Here is a 23,581-nt window from a genome sequence, read left to right on the forward strand (position 1 = left end):
TAAAATATCTTGAATTAAAGATTCTCAAAGTGCTTTACAAAATGTGGTCTTTTTACACTTCTATAAGTAGATCAGTACAAAAAGCTTATTTTATGGCTGTTCAGAAAGAAGTTATATGATTTGCTTTAAGGTAAAAATCATATTGTCTTATTAATTTTTTTAAGATTTGTTTATAGCTGTGCTAGGTCTCCATTGCTGTACTCTGGCTTTTCTCTAGTTGCAGCGAGTGGAGGCTACTCTTGTTGCGGCACACAGGCTTCTCATTGCAGCGGCCTCACTGGGGTGGAGCAGGGGCTATAGGCTCTCAGACTTCAGTAGCTCCATCTCGCAGGCTCTAGAGCGCTGGCTCTGTAACTGTGACGTATGGGCTTGGTTGCCATGCGGCATCTGTGATCTTCCCAGTTCAGTTCAGTTCAGTCGCTCAATCGTGTCCGACTCTTTGTGACCCCATGAATCATAGCATTCCAGGCCTCCCTGTCCATCACAAACTCCCGGAGTTCACTCAGACTCACGTCCATCGAGTCAGTGATGCCATCCAGCCATCTCATCCTCTGGCGTCCCCTTCTCCTCCTGCCCCCAATCCCTCCCAGCATCAGAGTCTTTTCCAGTAAGTCAGCTCTTCACATGAGGTGGCCAAAGTACTGGAGTTTCAGCTTCAGCATCATTCCTTCCAAAGAAATCCCAGGGCTGATCTCCTTCAGAATGGATTGGTTGGATCTCCTGGCAGTCCAAGGGACTCTCAAGAGTCTTCTCCAACACCACAGCTCAAAAGCATCAATTCTTCGGCGCTCAGCTTTCTTCACAGTCCAACTCTCACATCCATGCATGACCACAGGAAAAACCATAGCATTGACTAGACGGACCTTTGTTGGCAAAGTGATGTCTCTGCTTTTGAATATGCTATCTAGGTTGGTCATAACTTTCCTTCCAAGGAGTAAGCGTCTTTTAATTTCATGGCTGCAGTCACCATCTGCAGTGATTTTGGAGCCCCAAAAATAAAGTCTGACACTGTTTCCACTGTTTCCCCATCTATTTCCCATGAAGTGATGGGACCGGATGCAGGGATCAAACCTGTGTCCTCTTCATTAGCAGGTAGATGCTTAACCATTGTGCCACCAAGGAAGGCCCCAAGTCATATTATCTTAAAAGCTAGCTAATATATAAAAGAATATCTTGCTTAAAGAAAATATTTTGAAACTTCTATTACAAGAAGCCCAGTTGTAGGGCTGGCTCATCTATTTCTCATAAATGAATCAGTAATGATTGTTATTTCTACCAAAATATTTCGCCTCATTAGTTACAATGTGTGTTAGTTGCTCAGTCCTGTCGGACTCTTTGTGATTCCGCAGGGTGTAACCTGCCAGACTCCTCCGTCCATGAGATTTTCCAGGCAAGAATACTAGAGTGGGTTTCCATTTCCTTCCCCAGGGGATCTACCTGAGCCAGGGATTGAACCCAGGTCTCCTGCATTGCAGGCAGACTCTTTACTGTCTGAGCTACCAGGACTGTTACAGGAAATTTCAGTTGGCCACAATTTTCAATTTACCCCATTACCACCTTCTTAAGGACACCTTGAATTGTTTAGTCATGACCTGTGGCTTATGGGATTCAGTTTCCCAACCTGGGACCGAACCCTGGCCCCTAGCAGTGGAAGTGGAGAGTCCTAACTACCAGACCACCAGGGAATTCCCCTTGGATTTTAATAATGAGAAAAATATCTACTTTACTGGTGCTGTTTACCATTTAACATTTAAGCACAATGCACTGAAAGTTAGATTTTTCTATATCAGGTTTGTATTTTAAAAAACTCCAGAAATGGTAAATGGCCTTGCTTCAGGACAGTGACTAGAGACAGAACTGAAATGTATCAATGCCCACTTTCAGCTGTAATCTTTACTCTGTAAGAAAAGCAGTCTCAGGTATAGCAGTTCTCAGTGTATCAAATAAATACATGGGATAGATGAATTTTCTTCTTGCCCTTTTTTTGCCAGCAATCTTAGCAGTTTAGTTATAATTTGTTCTTCAGTGACTGTTGGCAAATTGGTTATCTAAGAAACGAGTGAAGTTCATTAGATTCTGTCAATATAAGTGCAAATAATGAGTCTCAAAGGTATAGGCAGCAAAAATATGAAGCCAATTGTGTCTGTTCCTAAGAAGGTTTTCTTCATAGCCACTGTTCTGGGAACAGGGCAGTTCTCTTGTACCTTTTCAGCTGTCTAATTTTCCATAAACAAGATGCCTAATTATTATTTTTTTAATATTTATTTATTTGACTGCATTGAGTCTTAGTCGAGGCATGCTATACCAATCTTTATTGCTTCAAGTGGGATCTTTCACTGTGGTGCACAGAATCTCTACTTGCAGCTGGAGGGCTTAGTTACTCTGAGACATGTGGGGTCACAGTTCCCCAACCAGGGACTGAACCTGTGAAGCATTGCAAGACGGACTCTTAACCACTGGACCAGCAGGCAAGTGCAGATGCCTAATGATTTTATGAGCAGTTAAGAAGAGGTGCCTACATTATCTCCACTTTTAAGCTCTTGACCATATAAAGTGGCTTTTAAATTTCTTTTTTTTTTTTTTCCTAATTAGAAATACATGCTTTGGAGCAAAAATCTTGCCTGGAAAAACACCTAGGCCTGAATTTCACCACTTTTAATGCTTTGGTGAATATACACACACACACACAGTGAATGTGCATGCATGCATGAATTATAGTTATGCATACTCTGTCACAGAGTTCTTTTCAGTTAGCAGAACACAATGTATGTGTCCTAGTAAACAAATCATCTGTAGTATCACGTGATATTGCACTGCATGGATTTCTCTTCTTCCTGGAACTAATATCTTATTATTGAATGTTTAGGATATTTCCATTTTGAATCTCTCTAAATACTTAGATGAACATCTAGTACATATGTGATTGACACAATTATGATTTATTATTTTTTACCTCATTCCATTTCAAAGGAGTGGAATATTTCTGTTAAACTAAAGGCCTCTTTGATACCCAGCCCAAGCTTGTCCTGCTCACTGTACAACAGGCCGATAAATTGAAAGGTGAGTCGTTGGGGCAAGGAATAATGACTTTAACTGGAAAGCCGGCAGGCCAGGAGTGATAGACTAATGCCTTGTCGCAAAGAACCCTCTTCCTTCAGCCAGAGTTTGGGCTTCTGTTGCACAGGGAAGGGGAGGGCTAACTGCAATGCCAGTGGGCCAGGGGGACCTGACCCTATTATACCTTCTGTTCTTCTGTTTCGCTCTTATTATTTTCCCAGAGCTGCTCTATAAATCATAAATGGCCCTGCTTTTCACGTTGAGAAAGCCAGCATTGGTGCTGCTGTCCGAGGGACGCTGGAGACAGTCATGCCGTGGGCAGCCTCGTGCACAGGTTCTCTGTCTCTGTGGGTTATTTAGTCTCTCCCCGGTTACTCAGCAACATGTTCCCTCATTACCATTGTGCTTGAGGTATGTTACTAGAGGATTCAGGAAAGTAAGGGAGTAAACCAAAAAGAGAAATATTTAGAGCTCAGGAAATGGAGGATCCAATATTCACAGAGTAGTGAAGGGATGGGAAGAGAGTTGTACGCCTGTCCTAGGCAACAGCCCGTTTGAATTGAGTAGGATGATTAAATACTGTGGGGGTTAGGCCTCCAGGAAAAAAGGACAACAATATTCTAATTCCAGGCACATCATTATGCACTGTCAGAACACCAAGGAGTAAAAGAACCTAATTAAGAGCTTCTGCGGGTGTGTGGGAGTGGGGAATAGATCACATACATCGAGGAAGTGGAATCGAAATGGCGCGAGACTTCTCAGTAGCATCATGGGATGCTCCAAGAGAGTGGACAGTGCCTTAAAAATTCTGAAGAAAATTATTTTCAACCTAGAATTCCATCCCTAGCCAAACTATCCATCAAAAGTAAATTAATGCAAGTAGAATGCTAAGTGCTAACTATAAATGTACTGAGAGTACTGAAGCTGTAAATCACTTTCTGACCATTATAATAAAGATTGGTTCAGGTAAGAATCAATGGATGCTCAGTCTAGGGGGAAATTTAATGAGGATCAGAATATTTGTTTAATCTTCAGTGTTTCCCCATGGAAGCTTATTAGTTGCAAGAGAAATCACAAAGTATCTACAAATTGCACAGCACCTTGACTGTATTATCAAAATTAACACCACCAAAGAGGGGAATTTGGAGATTGTATCCTTCATATGTGATGCCCTGAGAAAAGCACATCACTTGTGAGAATGCTCGTAAGGGATGATTATCCCAAATCTAATCACAGGGAATAACCAGGCAAACCCAGTATGGTGTATTTCTATTCAAAAAGGTGATTCTGTGTTCTTTTAAAATGTGTCATAAAAGACAAAGGCTGAGCAGGTATTCCAGATTAAGTGTGACTAAAGAGATATGATGCTAAATGCAATACCTGAGTGGATGGTCTATTGAAGGAAAAATAAACTGCTATAAAGGACATTATTGCAACATTAAAATATAGACAATAGATTAGATCCAAACTGGATCAATATTAAATTTACTAAAGGTTAACAGTATTGTTATTATGTAAGAATATTCTAAGGAAATATACACACTGAAATATTTATGGATAAAGGGCCATGATGTATGAATATTACTTTTTAAAATTATTTAATTGGAGGCTAATTACTTTACAACATTGTAGTGGTTTTTGCCATACATTGACATGAATCAGCCATGGGTGTACATGTGTCCCCCATCCTGAACCCCCTCCCTCCTCCCTCCCCATCCCATCCCTCTGGGTTGCCCCAGTGCACCGGCTTTGAGTGCCCAGTTTCTTGCATCAAACTTGGGCTGGTGATCTATTTCACATGTGGTAGTATACATGTTTCAATGTTATTTTCTCAAATCATCCCACCCTCACCTTGATCTATTTCACATGTGGTAATATACATGTTTCAATGTTACTCTCTCAAATCATCCCACCCTCGCCTTCTCCCAAAGTCCGAAAGTTTGTTATTTATATCTGTGTCTCTTTTGCTGTCTCTATAGGGTCATTGTTACCATCTTTCTAAATTCCATATATATGCGTTAATATACTGTAATTGGTCTTTTTCTTTCTGAATTACTTCACTCTGTATAATAGGCTCCAGTTTCATCCACCTCATGAGGACTACTGATTCAAATGTGTTCTTTTTAATAGCTGAGTAATATTCCATTGTGTATATGTACCACAGCTTTCTTATCCATTTGTCTGCCCATGGACATCTAGGTTGCTTCCATGTCCCAGCTATTGTAAACAGTGCTGCAGTGAACATTGGGGTACACGTGTCTCTTTCAGTTCTGGTTTCCTCGGTGTACATGCCCAGCAGTGGTATTTCTGGGTCATATGGCAGTTCTATTTCCAGTTTTTTAAGGAATCTTCACACTGTATGAACATTACTCTTAAATATTTCAGAGAAAATGATCATCTCTCTCCATCCATCTACCCCTCCCTCCCTCCCTCCCTCCATCCATCCATGAGAGAGAAAGAGGAGAGACAGAAAAAGAAAAAGCAGATATTAAAGAATATGGAACAAAATGCTAGTAACAGGTCAATGTGCATAAAAGGTAACACAAGTTTCATGTAACTATTCTTATTCTTAGAACTATTCTATAAGTTAGAAATATAAAGAAAGTAATATAAACGTGTTTTCAGACATCCAAGGACCAAATAGTTTAACCATCATGTTACAAGATGTGCTTCAGAAAAATAAGGAAGCAATGTAGAAAAAAACTACAGATGATCTAGGAAATTGGAAATCCAGCACAGGAGAAGGAGAAAAGGAAGCCCCAAGAAGGCAACAGTAATCAGTCCAGACTGGAACAGAAGGATGAAGCATGCCGGGAGATAGATCTGAAAAAAAAAACAAAAAAAAAACAAATGGGGACTGATAGATTACTGGGAAGTGTTTGAGTGTTCATAAAATTATTGTTTCACAAATCTGTAGGAGAATTTGGGAAAAAAAAATAAGGGGCAATACAAAACAAAGCAAATTTCAAAACAAAAAAAATCCAGGGAACTATGAAGTACAGGAAAAGCCAAAAATTTAAGAAAGAAAGAAAAGATAATCATAAAACACACCATGACTTATCAGGTAATGATATTTAGTCATGATAAGTAAAGACTGCATTTTTATAGTCAAAATTTGTGATATATTGGGAAAACAATGGAGTATAGTGAGATGTAAAAATTACATCCTCAATGATCACCATCAGAACTCAACAGATTCTAAAAACAACCCTGTGAAGAGCAATGTAAACGTACGTGGCAGCTGCTGTCGTTTGCCCACGAAACAGCCAATCCATTTGTTCCTCTTCTGGATTTTGTTCAGCATTTCCCTCCTTCCACTGGCCATGTGTAGCAGGGGCATCCCCAAAGGGGAAATGCTGCTTGGTCCAAGCTGATCATGCTGGGCTTACACCCCTCTTTTTACCAGCCAGGGCATGGCAGTGTGCTGTGGTTCTAGCTGATGACACACTAGGGAAGGCTTCTCAGGTTTCAAGGAGTCCACTTTACATAGCAAGTGGCCTTTAGGCACTGTCATTTCTGGATGTGGTGTTCAGAGCTCCTGAGTCATCTTGTGAGCCCCATTCACAGCACCTTCTCTGTGGTGCTCCTCATCAGGGGGAGCTGTGCTGTGGAAGACAGCACAACTGTCTTCCTTCTGGGTTTCCGTCCCAACCAGAAAAGCACAAAGCCTACACTGCATCTTCTCCCCGTCTAGTTAATGTCCTCCTCATTTGACTTTCTACCTACTTTGAAACCCAGGTACGTTATGGAGACATTGAGAAACAAGCTGGCAGAGACCTTCAGGGAACACCAGCCGACCCGAATTGAAAGGCTGTTTTTTAGAGACAGTCCTCAATACCATTCAATGCAGGAGGGCCCCCAAGTGGTATATTAATAGCAAATGCCTATTTAAAAAGATTTTTATAATGATAAGATAATTATATCACTGCTGTGCTGTGCTGAGTTGTGTTCAACTCTTTGCAACCCCATGGACTGTAGCCCACCAGGCTCCTCTATCCATGGAATTCTCCAGGCAAGAATAGGAGTGAGTTGCCATTTCCTCCTCCGGGAGTCTTCCCAATCCAGAGATCGAACCCGAGTCTCCTGAGTCTCCTGTGGTGCAGGTGGGTTCTTTATCACCAAGCCTCCTGGGAAACCTCTTTGTATCATTAGTAGTTCCTTTTAATTTCTTGGGCAAAATTTAGTGGGTGAAGAATTGAGATAAACTTGTATTTCCTCTTGGAGGTACTTCACATGGGTAAATGAGGCCACATATTTGAAGGTTAAGGCCTGGCTCTCAGCAAAGAGCCCATGGATGGCTCTGTCTGGCAAGGCCACTGCTGGTATATAGACAACTGGAGGTCCATAGCTCAGGTTAAATATGCTCATTGGTCCATCTTATTGGGAGAGTATCAGTTCAGTTCAGTTGCTCAGTCGTGTCTGACTCTTTGTGACCCCATGGACTGCAGCACATCAGGCCTCCCTGTCCATCACCAACTCCTGGAGTCTACTCAAACTCATGTCCATTGAGTCAGTGATGCCATCCAACCATCTCATCCTCTGTCGTCCCCTTCTCCCGCCTTCAATCTTTCCCAGCATCAGGGTCTTTTCAAATGAGTCAGTTCTTCCCATCAGGTGGTCAAAGTATTGGAGTTTCAGCTTCAGCTTCAGTCCTTCCAATGACTGTTCAGGACTGATTTCCTTTAGGATGGACTGGTTGGATCTCCTTGCTGTCCAAGGGACTCTCAAGAGTTTTATCCAACACCACAGTTCAAATACATCAATTCTTTGGTGCTCAGCTTTCTATATAGTCCAGCTCTCACATCCATACATGACTACTGGAAAAGCCATAGCTTTGACTGTATGGACCTTTGTTGGCAAAGTGATGTCTCTGCTTTTTAATACCCTGTCTAGGTTTGTCATAGTTTTTCTTCCAAGGAGCAAATGTCTTTTAATTTCATGGCTGCAGTCACTATCCACAATGATTCTGGAGCCCAAGAAAATAAAGTCTGTCACTGTTTGCATTTTTCCCCCATCTGTTTGCCATGAAGTGATCTGTGGTAGTTAAGTTCCATAAAGTCACTGTGAACACTGAATTAGTAAATATAGAAGAACCCTTCTCTCAGGGGAAATACAGGAGTAGGTTTCTGTGAGACTCTGGCCATAGTTTCATCAGCTAATAAAAACATGACCTTATTTTATGTGTGTTTTATTTTAGAGACAAGTTATTTCATATACATCATTGATTCATTAATACTGAACTCATGGCCAACAGTATCATAACTCATGCCTGAATTAAGTTTATCTAACAGATGTATTTTCTCCATAAGGCGCATCACAGCCTTCTTGCTTTTAGGAACACTGGATTGCATTTCAGGACATAAATGCAATGAGCCATCCTAAGTGGTGAAATTACTAACAAAAAGTGGCACAAAAGTGTGAACAGAGTGACATTAAATAAAACTACAGAAAAGGCATTTGTGTATAGCCTAAAGGATGAATGAAGGCAGAGTCCCCTTGATCAACCTCATCTAGGAATATGCAGAGTGGGTGACTCAAGGCTTTTGCCATTCTTCACACGTCTGTGAATGACCACAAAAACACCCAGGGTATTGATTTTGGGGTTACTAATGAATTTTCTGAGTATAGAAATCCACAAATATAGAACCTGTGAATATTAAGAATTGGCTGTATGCATCTTTTAAATATAAGAATTATTTTAAAAACGTAGCTTCAATTACCATTTTTGCTCCTAGATTCCTTAACATTATGGAGTAGCCATCACAATTCACGTTTTCCCAACTGTCTTATTAAAGCATCTTTATGAATCCATGGATTTAATCATAGCTGACGTTTGAATTCATTTGCAAAGATTATCATGATTCATTTTATTACTTATCTTTACTATTATTATTACCCATGCTCAGACTGTCCCATCTTTGGCCACTGGGAGTTCTATTTGTCCAGGCAGCACTGGTTCCTTTTCATGAGAAATGGCCCATAGAGAGCCTGCTACGGGTGCTCATGCGATCAGCACTGTCAGTTTCCAGTGGACAGAACTGGGGAACAGGAAGTACCTGTCTGTCTATGTATCTGTCTACCTATCTAGCTAGCTATCTAATCAATCATGAAATAACATCATAAATTTGAACCTATGCTTCCTTTTAAGGTTCTGGATTATATGATTTTTACTCAGTTCTTCTAATACTTGTATTTCCTTCTTCCCACAGCCAGAATCTTCGTTCTCAAAAACAACATGAATGATAAAATATCATGTAATTTTTCAGTAGTTTTATCTGACATTGCATTACCCAAATGACAAGTCTAAAATAGCAGAACCACAGTAATATCATTACTGAAAAGTTACTCTGTTGCTGTTTTTTAAAGTTGGCGGATAGCTGCTTTACAATATTGTATTGGTCTCTGCCACACATCAACATGATCAGCCACAGGCATACATATGTCCCCTCTCTCTTGAACCTTCCTCCCGCCTCCCACCCACCCCATCCTTCTAGGTTGTCACAGAGCACCTGATGTGAGCTCTCTGTGTCATACAACAAATTCCCCCTGGCTCTGTTTTACATACGTTCATGTATATGTTTCCGTGCTGCTCTCTCAATCCGTCCCTCCTCCCCCACTGTGTCCACAATTCTGTTCTCCGTCTGTGTCTCCACTGCTGGCCTGCAGATAGGTTCATCGGTACCATCTACAGTCCTTTTTGTACTTAGGATGCATCCCACTAGGGGAGCACAGATTCTTATAGCTTCTCTTTGTGTAGTTTTGCTACCAAAATGGATACACAGTTAGGTTCATTTATTTTTTTATATTTTGGGATTAATATTTTAAAATTGAATCACACAGTATCAAAGACATACATAGAAACCAAAATATATGCAAGTCTAGTTTGTATCTATCCTTGTCTCATACGCTCTATACCTTTCTTTATCCTATAGAGAACCCTTAAAACCTTTTTGTGGTTTATTTGTCCATGGAAAAAGAGAATTAAATCTGTATATATTTATATCCTTTATTATAGAAATAGTAGTATACACATTTTTATGCACTTAAAATCACTTTAACAATGTATCTTGGAAATTACTCCATAGTAGATGGAGATACTCATTATTACAATATAGTTATATACTACTCTGTCATAAGGATGTGCATAATTTATTCAGCCAGTCCCAGATTGTGGCATTTTAGTTGTTTTATGGCTTAGCTTTTATAGAGTGTCCTTGTACACCTCTCTCTTTTTAAAGAAAGATTTATCTATGACTGCAGTGTGATTTTTTAAGATTTATTTATGGCTGCGCTGGCTCTTTGTTGCTGTGCGTGGGCTTTCTCTAGTTGCAGTGAGCAGGCGCTACTCTTTAGTTATGGTGTCCAGACTTCTCATTGCAGTGGTTTCTCTTGTTGCAGAGCATGGGCTCTAGGGACCATGGGCTTCAGTAATTGCAGCTCACGGCTCTAGAGCACTGGGTCAGTAGCTGTGGTGCACAGGCTTAGATGTTCCTTGGGATGTGGGATCCTCCTGGACCAGGGATCAAACCCATGTCCCCTGCATTGGCAGGCGGATTCTTTACCTCTGAGCCACTAGGGAAGCTCCATATATCTCTTTTTTATTTGCCAGTATATATTTGAAATAGATTACAAGAAGTATGATTACTGAATCAAAGGGTAAAAGAATATATAATTTTGCTAAATATCTTCAAATTCTCTTCCGTACAGGTTATTCCATTTGCATTCTGTGTGCAAGCCTGTGTGTTCGGTCACTTTGTCTCGACTCTTTGCCACCCTAGGGACTGTAGTCCACCAGGCTCCTCTGTCTCTGGGATTCTCCAGGCAAAAACACTGGCATGGGTTGCCATGCCCTCCTCCAGGGGATTTTCCTGACCCAGGAATCAAACTGGTGTCTCCTGCATTGCAGGCAGATTGCTTACCCACTGAGCCACCTGGGAAACCCCTGTATTCCTTCTAGCAATATGTAAAGGTACTGGTTCTTCCAAAGTTTCATTAACTTTGGAAGTTAGTTTCAAGAGTGTACTTTTGAGCTTTTTTATTTTTGCTAATCTTTTGGAAAGGTAAGAAATATCAGTATAATTTGCATTTCTGTTATTATTGCCCAACTTTTGGAGGAAAATACAATGTATTGGTAACATATAAAATAATACATTTCACAGAAACCTTAATCTCCTTTCTTAAAAAGTTAATGTAGCTGCACCAAATCAACATTTCCAGCTGGGGTGACTGGCTGGGACTGAGTCCAGCTGTTCACGTTAGATGGGCGTGTGGTTCCTAGTTTAATACAAACTCCACTCTGCCTCTCACTGGATTATAGGACCTGCCTTTCCCTGTCAGTGTTCGATCTGTCAGCCCATCCCTTGACTTGGAAAGTAGGTGTAACAGTTTGTTGCCAGAAAATGCGGCATCATGAGCATCACAGTCACAGAGCCGCAGTGGCCTCTATCACACTGAGCATTTGTTGCCCTGCCTCTGGGGTGGTTGGCTGGGTGGCTGTGCTGACGTTAGCTGGGCTCACTCACATGTCTGAGGGTTGGTTAGCTGTCAACTGATCCAGATGATTTTTGACTGTATGGTTATAGAGCCATACACAGAGTGTGATCCCATAAATGTAGAGCATAGCGTGTACTGGGTGATGTGCTCTTTGTCCAGATGCCACTCACGCAGGTGCCCTCACTGCTAGGTTTCTGGGGGGCTATGTCCCCCTTAGAGCCATGTGTCCTGTTGTTCTTGGGGTGCTTCATCCCCTGACGACCCACCCCCAGCGCTCTAGTCTCAGACATCTGCTCGCTGTCAGTAAGGACTTTTGCTTCTACCAGGTCCCTTGGCTCTGTCAGAGATGGGAACATGGTCTCGTCTGCTGAACCATGCGGTAGGGCAGAAGACGGCAGTAGCAATGTTGAGCTGACGAGAAGAAGGCGGAGCGCCTGGGGAGAGGGATTCCTATCAGCTGACCACGTCTGGACTCAGACCGCAGCTCTTCCCTGGGTCTTCAGCTGTGGGCCCGCCCTGCAGATTCTGGACTTTCCAAGCCTCCACAATTGCATGCACCAATTTCTTTCTTTCTTTTTATTATTGGAATATAGTTGCTTTACAACGTTGTGTTAGTTTCTGCTGTACAGTGACGTGAATCAGCCATACGTATACACATATTCCACCCCACCCGTTTAGGTCATCACAGAGCACCGAGATGAGCTTCCTGTGCTTTATATTAATAGCAAGTTCCCACTAGCTATTTATTTAACACATGGTAGTGTATATATATGTCAATCCTAATCTCTCAATTCATCTCAGTCACCCCCCTCACTCCCGCCCCATGTCCAAATGTCTATTCTCTACGTCTGCATCTCTATCCCTGCCTTGAAAATAAGTTAATCTGTACCATGTTTTTAGATTCCACATAAAAGCAATAATATGCAATATTTGTTTTTCTCTTTCCGACTTACTTCACTCTGTATGAGTGACTCTAGGTTCATCCACATATCTACAAATGACCTTATTTCATTCCTTTCAGTGGCTGTGTAATATTCCATTGGCTTCCCTGGTAGCTCAGCTGGTAAAGAATCCGCCTGCAATGTGGGACACCTGGGTTCAATCCCTGGGTTGGGAAGACCCCTGGAGAAGGGAACAGCTACCCACTCCAGTATTCTGGCCTAGAGAATTCCACGGACTGTATAGTCCATGGGGCTGCAAAGAATCAGACACGACTGAGCAACTTTCACACACACACATATGCATGAGCTCATTTCTTTACAACTTTTTTAAGATGCAGTTTATATTTATTTATTTTGGGCTGCACTGCGTCTTTGTTGCTAGTTGTGGCTAATGGGGGCTACTCTTTGTTATGAGAGGGCTCTCACTGCAGTGGCTTCTCTTGTTGTGAAGCATGGGCTCCAGGTTGAGGATGGACTTCTGAAATTGTGGTGCAAAGGCTTAGTTGCTCTGCAGCATGTGAAATCTTCCAGACCAGGGATTGAACCTGTGTCCCCTGCATTGGCAGGCACATGGTTATACACTGGGCCGCTAGGGAAGTCCCTGCATGAGCTTATTTCTTAGACTCTCTGTACACACACACCCTGTTCGTTCTGTTTCTCTAATACAGAATGTTAGCAAAGGAAGGGCTTCAGCCTGCATTTTTGCTTGTTTCCTTCTAAGGCAGTTTAAGAACAAATATGCTTCACCATGGTGAGAATTCATTTCCTGCAGTTTTACACAAACAGATGACTATTCCTTACATAAACAAAATGCTGCCTTCATTTCTTGTCTCTTATAACTCTGTTCTTAGGATTCCATCCCTTCTTGTTCCGTGTTGCACTCTGGAGATTTCTGGAATTAACTGACAATGTGTGGTCTCAGTGCCAGATAAGTGTTCTGTAATTCCCAGGGTTTCTCCTGGTGGGTTGAATGGGGTGGTGAGAGAGTAGGACTGATGTAAGAGAAGCCTTTTCACCCTGCCACAAACCTTTAGAGGCTCTTTGTAGTTATACGCCTCAAAGATTTAGACCTTCCCTAAGCACTATTTGTTTTCAGAAACTGTCCTGGGTTCCAAGGCAGGTTCCATTCAGGCCAAACCCAATAAAAGAGATGGTGCAGCCATAAGAATACATTGAGCCATTTTGTCTCATTGAACCTACTAGAATTTGGTTACTTATTTTTGGCTGTGTGGCATGTAGGATCTTAGTTCCCTTTCAAGGACTGAACCCACCCCCTGTGCATTGGAAACCCAGCGTTTTAACCACTGGACCACCAGGGAAATCCCACTGAACCTAGGAGGATTTATACTCAAGTCTTAAAATTGGGAGGCTCTGTGTGTCTTGGATATTCTGAGTTTTGTACCAATGGCACCACTGACACATGGGCCTGACTCATCCTCCAGGATCCCTGAGCGCACACAAGAAAGATCTCAGTAGCCAGACTCGGAAAAGGAGAGGAAGAGAGGGTACAGCAGGCAAGCTAGACTCTGCGTTCAGCGGCAGAGGCTGGGCTGCTCCTCTTCCTATCACATTATTCTGCAGATATTCCACAGAGTGTTTGCTCTAAACGTCCTCTGATTTGGCAGAGGCACCTTGGCATCACAGGGAACTGGCATCTGGGAGAAGCACTGAAGGTGCTTTGCAATGGGCACTGATTTCTAAATGCTCATAAATTCTGCACGCTGTGCATACAACCAAACACATCACAAACACATGCTCTGAAAACCCTCTTATGAATTCTTTTCGATCTGTGCCTCTGCAGAGAACACGGGTGTCATCTGAAAAATAATCACATGGCCTCCCAAACCCACAGTGGGATGAACGAGGGAATGATGGGCTTGACTCCCCATATCTAGAACCTCTCAATCCCCACGTTCCAACATTAAAACTCACTAGTGGGGGTGGAACCCACTCCAGTGTTCTTGCCTGGAGAATCCCAGGGGCAGCAGAGCCTGGTGGGCTGCCGTCTATGGGGTCGCACACGACTGAAGCAACTTAGCAGCAGCAGCAGTGGGGGTGGAGGGGTGAAGGGAAGAAGGGGAGAGAAGGGAGAGAAAAGGGAAATAGCCAGGCACCAGTGGAGCCACAGTTCTTCTCTGGGGAGAGACTGATGTGAGGAAGATGAGGAAATATATCTACCACAGCATAGAGGTTTTTGAGTCAAATATATCTGGGTTCAAATCCAATTCCTACTGCTTACCAGCTGCATGACCAGAGGCAAGTCACCGAAAGCCCTGAGCCTTAGTTCCCTTATGTGTACAAAGAGGGTAAGAGCTAACTACCTTGGAGAGTTGCTGGCAGGCTAAGGTCATGATTGTGAAGAACACGGCACACAGTGGGGCTTCAGGAATGCTAGCTTCCTGACAGCTTTTCTTAGACGAGCGCTCTGAGAAGTCAGTGCCAGACTCTGGCCTGACTTGGCTTCCCCTTTGACAAGCAGTTATGGCAGGCATGGATGTGTGTCCACCCAGGTGGGGGTGTGCTTGAGGAAACGTGGTTTGAGGTGAGATGAGATTATCCCAGCGGGAGATACCTTTGTCTACAGAGAGGACATGATTTTCAGAAGATCCGTGTAATTGCATGAAGTGGAAGCACCTGTCAGTACAATTTTCTGGGGGCTAGAAACCCACATCAGTTTCTAAAGTCAAAGTCTACCAACAGGTAGGTCTCCTGTGCCACTTACTCACACCTGTCTTTGGGGGCCGTAGAATTTAGAAGATTTTGGAAGACGCTGTTGGGATAGTAGATGAGTAGAGCATGAATCTAGGGGGGACAGGAGGAGGACTGCAAATACCATGACATCAGGCAGTTCAGACAATTGCTGGGGAAACACAGGAGGGCTGAGTAGTGCAGCAGAGGCAGTGGGCTGTTGAGGCAGGGATTCTCTGTAATGTTTCCATGGTATTTAAAGTGCTTTTCAGCTCCCAGGAGAAACTGTACAGATGTTGGTTAATAAGCTTTCCTAGCTCTGTGGCCTCTTATTACATCTAAACTTCTTTAGGTTCAGTATTCTCACTTGTAAAACGAGGAACGTAACAGTACTTACCTAAGAAATGAAGATGAAAAGCAATGATGCTTATAAAGCCTTAGCATAGTTTCTAGCACATATTAAGGTCTCATAAATCTTAGTTATTATACAAAGACCGTTTAAGTGACTAGTGCAACACAACAATGAATATGAATTGATTGCAACAAATTTATTAGTTTTTCCTTTTGGATTGCTGTTGCCATCTAGCTGTTTCTGTTTGGTTTCAGTATCTATTTATATGTGTAATTACAAAAGGGAGCTGGGCTGGAGCAATGTGAAGCAGATGCTTAATTGCAGGAGAATCTGAGTATACAGTGTGTGAAAGGCCTCCATCATAGGGCTTCCTAGGTGGCAACAGTAAAGAATCTGCCTGCCAATGCAGGAGACATAAGAGACATGGGTTTGATCCCTGGGTTGCGAAGATTCCCTGGAGGAGGAAACAGCAACCCACTCCAGTATTCTTGCCTAGAAAATCCCATGGACAGAGGAGCCTGGCAGGCTACAGTACATGGGGTCGCAAAGAGTCAGACATGACTGAGCAACTGAGCGCTAAAGGTTCCATCATAGGGCATCTGAAACAGCAAAGGAGAAGTCCCTGGACACCACAGTACCTGCGGCCACAGGAGAGAAGCCATTCCTAGTTCAGTTACTATCCTGGCCCTCTGTCATGTAGTTGCACGAATTGAAAATGCCTTTGTAATTAAAACCTTTCTGGACAGAGATGCTGAATTTCTCCAAGTTGGGCCTGGAACATACATACAGATACATGGTGGGAAGGGGCTCTAAGAATAAATGCTAATGGCTGTTTCCTAAACTGTGTTACAGATTCGAGTCCCAGCAGGACTTGTATCTCTAAAAACAACACAGTTACAAAACAGAACAGACTCACAAGCACTTATTTCGTGCCAGACACCACCGTAAACACTGTACCAATCTGTGAATTCATTTAATTATTAAACTTCAGCAGCCCTTTGTGGGGGGTACCCCCATCATACCCATATAACAGACAATGAAACAGGCAAACCCAGTTAGTGAGTGGTTCAGCCAGGTTTCTGGAACTAGCTGGTTGACGTTCTCAACCCGTACACATTTGGCCACTGAAATAGTGGGCACTACTCTTCCCATTTCCGATTCTCCCACAGCGGTGTAGACACAGGGCCCAGGCCGCGTGGGCACATCTGGAGCAATGTCCCTGTTATCTGGAATGGCAACTACAAGTAGTGTACACCTCCTGGGAAATCCTCAGGACTGGAACCATTCAGCCGCTTGCACCGGATTCCCAGGTGGGCCAGTGGTGAATTCGCCTGCAAATGCAGGAGTCGCGGGTTCGATTCTTGGGTCTGGACGATCCCCCGGAGGAGGAAATGGCTACTCCAGTATTCTTACCTGGGAAATTCCATGGACAGAGGAGCCATGGGGTCGCAGAGTCGGACACTACTGAAGCGACTTAGCACACAGCACATACCTGGGCCCAGAGGCCGAGATATGAGTAGATTAAGGGGTGCCGCGACACCCAACCTCTAGCCCCCTGAGCGGCTGGAGCACAAGGGCGGAGAGACCAGCCCCTAGTTCTGTGTTACCGCGCCCACCAATGACGTCACGGGCAAGCGCCTGTCCGAAGCCCAGCCCCTTCGGGTTACGTGAGGTCGCGCCGCCGGAACCACCGAGATGGGCGGCCTAGAGGGATGGTGAACACCTGCGCTGGGTTCTGCATGATCTTTGAGAGGACCGTTTCTAGGGGTTATGAGGGAAAGAGGGTAAATTCTGGCTAGCTCTTCTTGCCAGTCCCGTTAGGCGCCGGCTTCCTCGTTTTCCTTAGCGCCTCGTCAGCACGCTGCCCCTGAACTCGCCTCCCTCTGACCGGATGCCCCGGCGTCTCGGCCTCACAGAAGCCGCCGAGGTGGCTGCAGGCCTCTAGAGTCCTGGTCCAGTCCCTTGCCCACCGAGGCGTGATCCTTTTTTTGTCTAAAAGAAGTTGGCCTAACAGCCCCCTGTGGCCGGTACTGAAGTTTCTGATGTTTGGGGTCTCCTGCTTGCTTGGGTGGAGAGCCTCTTGGGGTCTCCCGTCACCTGATAGCTAATGTGACCATGAATATTTCACTCAGTCCAAATCCAGTTATCTTTGTCTCCTCCATAGGCACTTTTGGGAGTCAGTGACGTGGTCCCCATAAGCACTTTTTTAGGTTTTTTAATTTGTTCAGACCCAGCACTGTAGGGGCCGAATTCGTCATGTGTGTCTCGGTCCACTCGGTGTGAATGGTCCCAGGAGCGCTCTTGGGCAGAGGAGGCAGGTGGTGGATTGTCCCGAATACCAGCTACAGCAATTCATGAGGAGGTGGGAGCGATCAGCCAGTGGAGGGCTGGTAGAGACTCCTGCCAATGCTGGAAATGAGATGGAAGACTGTGGGCGGTTGTTGGTGATGTAGAAAAGGGACCATTGCGCTCATGGCTCTTCTTGTCTTAGCTTTTAAGGTTCTTGCTTTTCCAAACCGGGAAGAGTGCACAGAGCCAGGGGACATCAGCCATGCTCCAAACCACTTGGCCTCAGGTGAGCCTACCTTCATTTGAGTCTTAAAAGTCACATTAGTTATCAGGTCATTAGGAAGGGACCTAAAAGGCCTAAGTTGGTGAGGCTGTGGTTTCCCCCTTGAGTCCATCCCCAGGGCTAAGGTTGTAAATACGTGGTGGGGGAGGTAAGAGTCTTGTGTGTAGTGTGAAGAGTTTGGACATACAGGTTTAAGTAAAAAAGGGGGGACTCACGTCAAGAAATTCCCTCAGAAAGTGAAAATCCAGATCATGTTGTACAAATAAAAGTTGTGTGCACAGATATAGAAAACAACCTTATCTAGAGGGAAACACGTTGGGGGTGGGGGATAAATTAGGAATATGGGATTAGCAAAAAAAATAAGGTTACTAGGTGAGAAACCGCTTGAGAAAAATTCTCAATTGAAGAGATTCCTCCACAAATACCAGATGTATCCCAGAGAGACCTGCATTGTTCTTTCCATATGTATTTTCAGACTAGGCACGTAGTGCTAGTCTGAATAATGCAGACAAGTTCTCCTTTCTCATGGAGGGTACTTTTACCAAAAACAAGTAAGTTGATATCATAAGTACCTGTTGCTCAAGTACCGTGCTTCCTAACAGTGAGGGCCACAGGTGGGCCGCTTCAGGATCACTTGGGTGCTCATTAAAATCACTAGTTGCTAGGTGCCACCCTAGATCAATAATCATCCTGGGGAGGAGGGTAGGTCGTGTCAGGAATCTGTTGTAGCAAGTTCTGTGGGTGATTCTTATGCACCCTCTCAAATTTGAGAAGCCTCAAAGAAGCTCCCTTTGAAGGTGGTCGTCAGGGAAGCCCTCATGGAACTGGTCACATGAGCTTGAGACCTCATGAAAGAAGTAAAAATAGGCTGGAGAACTACTGGAGAGAGAGCCAAAGCTGAGCATAGCAAATGCATCAGCCCTGAGGTAGGGGAGAAAGCTGGGTGTATTCTAGAGACAAGTAAAGGTTAGAGGAACTAGTTCACTGTGAGGTGGGACAACGAGGCACAGCTAGTATCTCGGAGGTCACTGTGAAGACTCTGGTCTCACTTCTGAGTTCAGTAGGAAGATGCTAAAGGATTTTAAGCAGGGCATGTGAAAGGAATGGATTTATATATTAAAAAGATTTTTGGCCTATAGTGGTGAGTTGGTTGCAAAAGAATGTGAGTCATTTTGGAGGATATTACAATCCAGGTAAGAGATTAAGTATTGCTCTCTCTGCTCCCTCCCTTTTCTTTTCTTAGTAGACTTCTTCTTCTTCTTTTTTTTTTTTTTAGAGAACTTTTAGGTTCATAGTATAATTAAACAAATAGCACAGAGTCCCCATATGCTTTTTGGCCCCATACATGCATAGCCCATTATCAGAGTGGTACATTAGTTCAATTGATGAACCTACATTGACATATCATAGTCACCCAGAGTCCATAGCTTCAACTAGGGTTCATTCTTGGTGTTGTACATTCTGTGGGTTACATGTGTATAATGATGTGCATTTACTATTATCATATCATACAGTGTCTTTTCACAGGCTCTAAAAATCCTGTGTCCTGCCCTCCCTTCCTGGCAACTGTCAATCTTTTTGCTTTTTCCACAATACTGTGTAGTTGGTATCATACCTTTTCATGTTGGTTTCATTCACTTAGTAGTATTCATTTCAGGTTCCTATGTGACTTTTCATGGCTTGATAGCTTTTTAAAGCACTGTATAATATTCCATTGACTGTACCACAGTTTATTCACCTACTGAAGGCCCATTTGGTTGCTTCCAAGGATTGGCAATTATGAATAAAACTACTGTAAGCATCCTTGTGCTTGTTTTTGTGTGGACATAAGTTTTTAGCTCATTGGGAAGATAGCAAGGAGTCTGATTGCTGGATCATATGGTTAGAATGTGTTTATTCTAGTGTTGTAAGGAGCTGTTAAACTGTCTTCCAAAGTGACTGCAGCAGTTTGTATTTTCACCAGCAGTGAATGAGAGTTCGTGTTGCTCCACATCCTCACCAGTGTTTGGTGGTGTCAGTGTTTCCGGATTTTGGTCATTCTACTAGGTGTGTTGTGGTATCTCATTGTTTTAATTTGCATTTCCCTGAACACATATGCTGTAGAGTATCTTTTTGTATACCTGTTTGTTGTCTGTATAATGTCTTTGGTGAGATTTCTGTTCGGGTCTTTTGCCCATTTTTTAATCAGGTTCTTCATTTTTCTGTTGAGTTTTTAGAGTTCTTTGTGTACTTGGGATAATAGTCCTTTATTATGTATTTCTCTTTATATGTTTTCTCACTATCTATGGCTTATATTCTCATTTCCTCGAAATATTGTCCTTTTCAGGTAGGGTTTGATTCCCTCCCATCTTTTCTTTCAAAATGTGTTTTCTTCAAAACCTTCTCAGGTAGTCTCTCACACTTACTTTTCTCAGATGACTTTAAATGAGCCCCAGCGTCTGCATTAATCCCATTGATTTTTTTTGGTGGAGAAGTTGATTTTATTGGAATCATAGGCAAAATTGGGGATAATTGGCTTCTTTACAAGTTTGATTCTTCCCATGTAGAAACACTGCATATTCTAATTTATTCAGTTCCTATTTTATTTAATAATCATTTAGTTTTCTTCATCTTGGTTTTGCAGGTTTTTGTTGGGTCTACTCTTAGCATTTTTCATATGAATGGCACCTTATTTTCTCCCATTTTGTCTTTTAATCGTTCATATTGATACTTAGTAAAGCTAATCATTTTGGTTCATGTATCCTATATCTGGCTAACTTAATGAATTATCTTGTCAGTTTTAAATGTTTTTCATTTATTTTCTTGGGTCTTAGATATTTTTTAGGCAAATAGCCATTTCATCTGCAAACAAAGATATTTATGTTACTTCATTAGCTATATTTATGCTGCTTATCCAGTCTTTTACCAAAAATAGAACCTCAGCGCATGGTAAATTATCAGCCATCAGCTTTAATGGATGTGCCCTGGCATTTCACTGTGAAAGTGGTATTTGCTGTTCTTTTCTGACCTCCTTCATAAATGTAAAAATTCTATTTGTGATTGAACCATTTTTGAAATTAATTCTTTCCCCAAATTCGTATTAATCACCTTGGATCTGCCAGACATTAGGAAAAGCTACTACTAGCTTTTACCTACTGCCAAGCACTAGGGAAAGCTACTAGGAAAACCTGCTGTGCACTAGGAAAGCAATAATGAGGAAAGCAGAATCCTTGCCTCATGGCTTACATTCTGGTGAGAGGGAGATACACGATAAAAGTGTAATTTGTTAGATGATGAAAAAATAGAGTGGAGAAAAGTAAGGTGCAGGTACACAGGGACCATCCACAGGAGGAAGAAAATTATATCAATAGCCTAACTGTCTTAAAATAGCGAGTTCCCCTTTATTTAAGAAAACGTGTTTCCCTTAATTTGGTCGCACGGGATCTTTGTTGTCGCCGTGCTTTCTCTAGCTGTGAGTGGGACTACTCTCTAGTTGCGGTTTGAGGGCTTCTGTGTTGCAGCAGCTTCTCTTGTCGTGGAGCACGGTCTCTAGGCACGCAGGCTTCAGTAGCAGCCGAAGAATCCATGGCATGTGGAATCTTCCCAGACCAGGGATCGAACCAGTGTCCCCTGTATTGCAAGGCAGATTCTTAAAAACTAGACCACCAGGGAAGCCCAAGTTCCCCTTTAATAATGGGAATTTTTTTGGACTCATGATGCCTGGGAATATTTGAAAGCAGGTGGGAAGAACAGCCTGTCAAGGAAGATGGTACTGGGTGGGGAAGACTGAAGCAGCTCTGGAGATGTGAGGGAGTGAGACTTGACTTCCGGGAAGCAGAGTGAATTCGGTTTTCCTACCAGGCTGTGGCCTCAGAATCCCTTAATGCCTTGTTGCTGAATCCATGATTACTCACAGGACATCATGGTTCTATCTGATGTTTGGATTGGGGCTCAAGTATTCCAGGGGCCCTGTGGACTTTGTCAGTGCCCAGTTTAAGGGTCAGCTCTCCTTTGAGAAACTGCTAAATTTGTTCTTTTATGTTCTTTTTCTTTCACTCTCTCCTTTTGAATTCCGTAGTTCTGGTTTGGAAAGGACCCCCTCGTAACGGCCTGGGTGTAGAGCGAGGAGAGTAGCTAGGAGCAGTTGCAGCGTTTGTCCTGGGGATGTGTTTCTTCCCTGCCTCCTCCAGCAGCCGTTGTGAGAGTGTCCCCTTCTCCCTGTCCCCTGTGCTGTCTCCAGTGCACAGGCTGCTCTGGGGCTGCCGGGAGAGATTGGTGCACTCAGAGAATTAGGGGCTTAGCTGAGCCCCAGTGGGTAGGTGTTTTCATTTTCATTGGCTGAAAAGAATGCTGACTGCATAGGGTAGTGAGAATCCCAGGAGGTAGAATCATCTGTGGGGTCATCAAGGTGAGAAGGTACAGAAGTCAGGAAACCCCTTCCAGGTTGGGAGTGCAGCCTCTGTGGTCTGCATCGTGCAGTCTGTCCATAGAAGCAAAGAGAGTAGCCAGTGGATGCCGTTAGAGACTGTTCTTGTGTCTCAGAAGATGCAGAGGCTCTGGCTTCTAGGGTGATGTGTGCTGTTCTGAAATAGCTGATCCCTCAGTCTAGATTGGGGGAGGGGCCTCGTGTTGCCTGGAGGTAGCCTGATAAAGATGGATTGACTGTTGATTTTGGAAGTTGTGGATGTGAAAAGATCTTCTCCAGACAGGGGCGACACCAGGTTAGGAGGAGGTTCAGGGGTTGGCTGTGTGTTTGGAGAAGTTCATGAAGCCTGTGCTGGAGGCAGCTCGCTATGTGGGAGGAGCCCGGGTTTGCTGTTTGACGAGTTTGGGTTGAAGTCCCAGCTCTGTCACTTCCTGGTTGTGTGATTTTGGGCAAAGTAGTGAATTTTTCTGAACTTTAGTTTCATTCTTTGAAAAAGAGGGGTAAATAACTCTGACTTCACATTGTGTTGTTAAGAGTAAATGACAGACAAGATTTAGAAGTACCCACCCAAGAGCCTGGTGCCTAGGGTCTAGTCTATGAATATGAGTTCATGTCGCTCTTGGGATGATGGCCTGGGGAGACAGAGAGGGGTGAACTTTCTCAAGTGGGATGAAGCTCAAGACGCAGGGCAGGGGATGTGCCCGTGCTCGGAGACAGCACACAGCCAGCCTTCTTTGAAGATGTGTGGTTCAGAGAAGAGGCCAGAATAGGCAGGCTGCAGGTTTCCTTCAAGAGAGCTGGCTTTCTAATATGGTAAGAAGGAATGAAAATAAATTTGTGAAATATTGGGAGTGTTTTTTTTAAAAAATTTTTATTTCATATTGTAGTATAGTTGATTAACAATGTGTTAGTTTCAGGTATACAGCACAGCAATTCAGTTATACATATTCAAGTATCTATTCTTTTTCAAATTCTTTTCCTATATAGGTTATTGCAGAATATACAGTAGAGTTCCCTGTGCCATGCAGTGGGCCTTCGTCAGTTATCTCTTTTAACATAGTAGTGTATACATG

General features: G+C 43.2%; 1 protein-coding gene across 3 annotated transcripts in view; it reads left to right on the plus strand.

Annotated features, from left to right (window-relative positions):
• Window positions 1-23,581, plus strand: part of LOC133235090 (zinc finger protein 621-like) — a 39,492-nt gene that overhangs the window by 8,898 nt on the left and 7,013 nt on the right. Inside the window, exons 1-2 of one of the 3 annotated variants that reach the window (XM_061396034.1) lie at window positions 17,157-17,558; window positions 18,023-18,106. In XM_061396034.1, coding sequence (XP_061252018.1) covers window positions 18,083-18,106 — 24 coding nt within the window. In that variant the 5' untranslated portion in view covers window positions 17,157-17,558; window positions 18,023-18,082. Of the gene's footprint in view, window positions 1-17,156; window positions 17,559-18,021; window positions 18,107-23,581 lie in introns of those variants that run through there. The other 2 variants (XM_061396033.1, XM_061396035.1) reach the window with 2 other exon arrangements.

The sequence above is a fragment of the Bos javanicus genome, chromosome 22 (assembly GCF_032452875.1).
Source record: "Bos javanicus breed banteng chromosome 22, ARS-OSU_banteng_1.0, whole genome shotgun sequence".
In the NCBI taxonomy this organism is placed as follows: domain Eukaryota; kingdom Metazoa; phylum Chordata; class Mammalia; order Artiodactyla; family Bovidae; genus Bos; species Bos javanicus.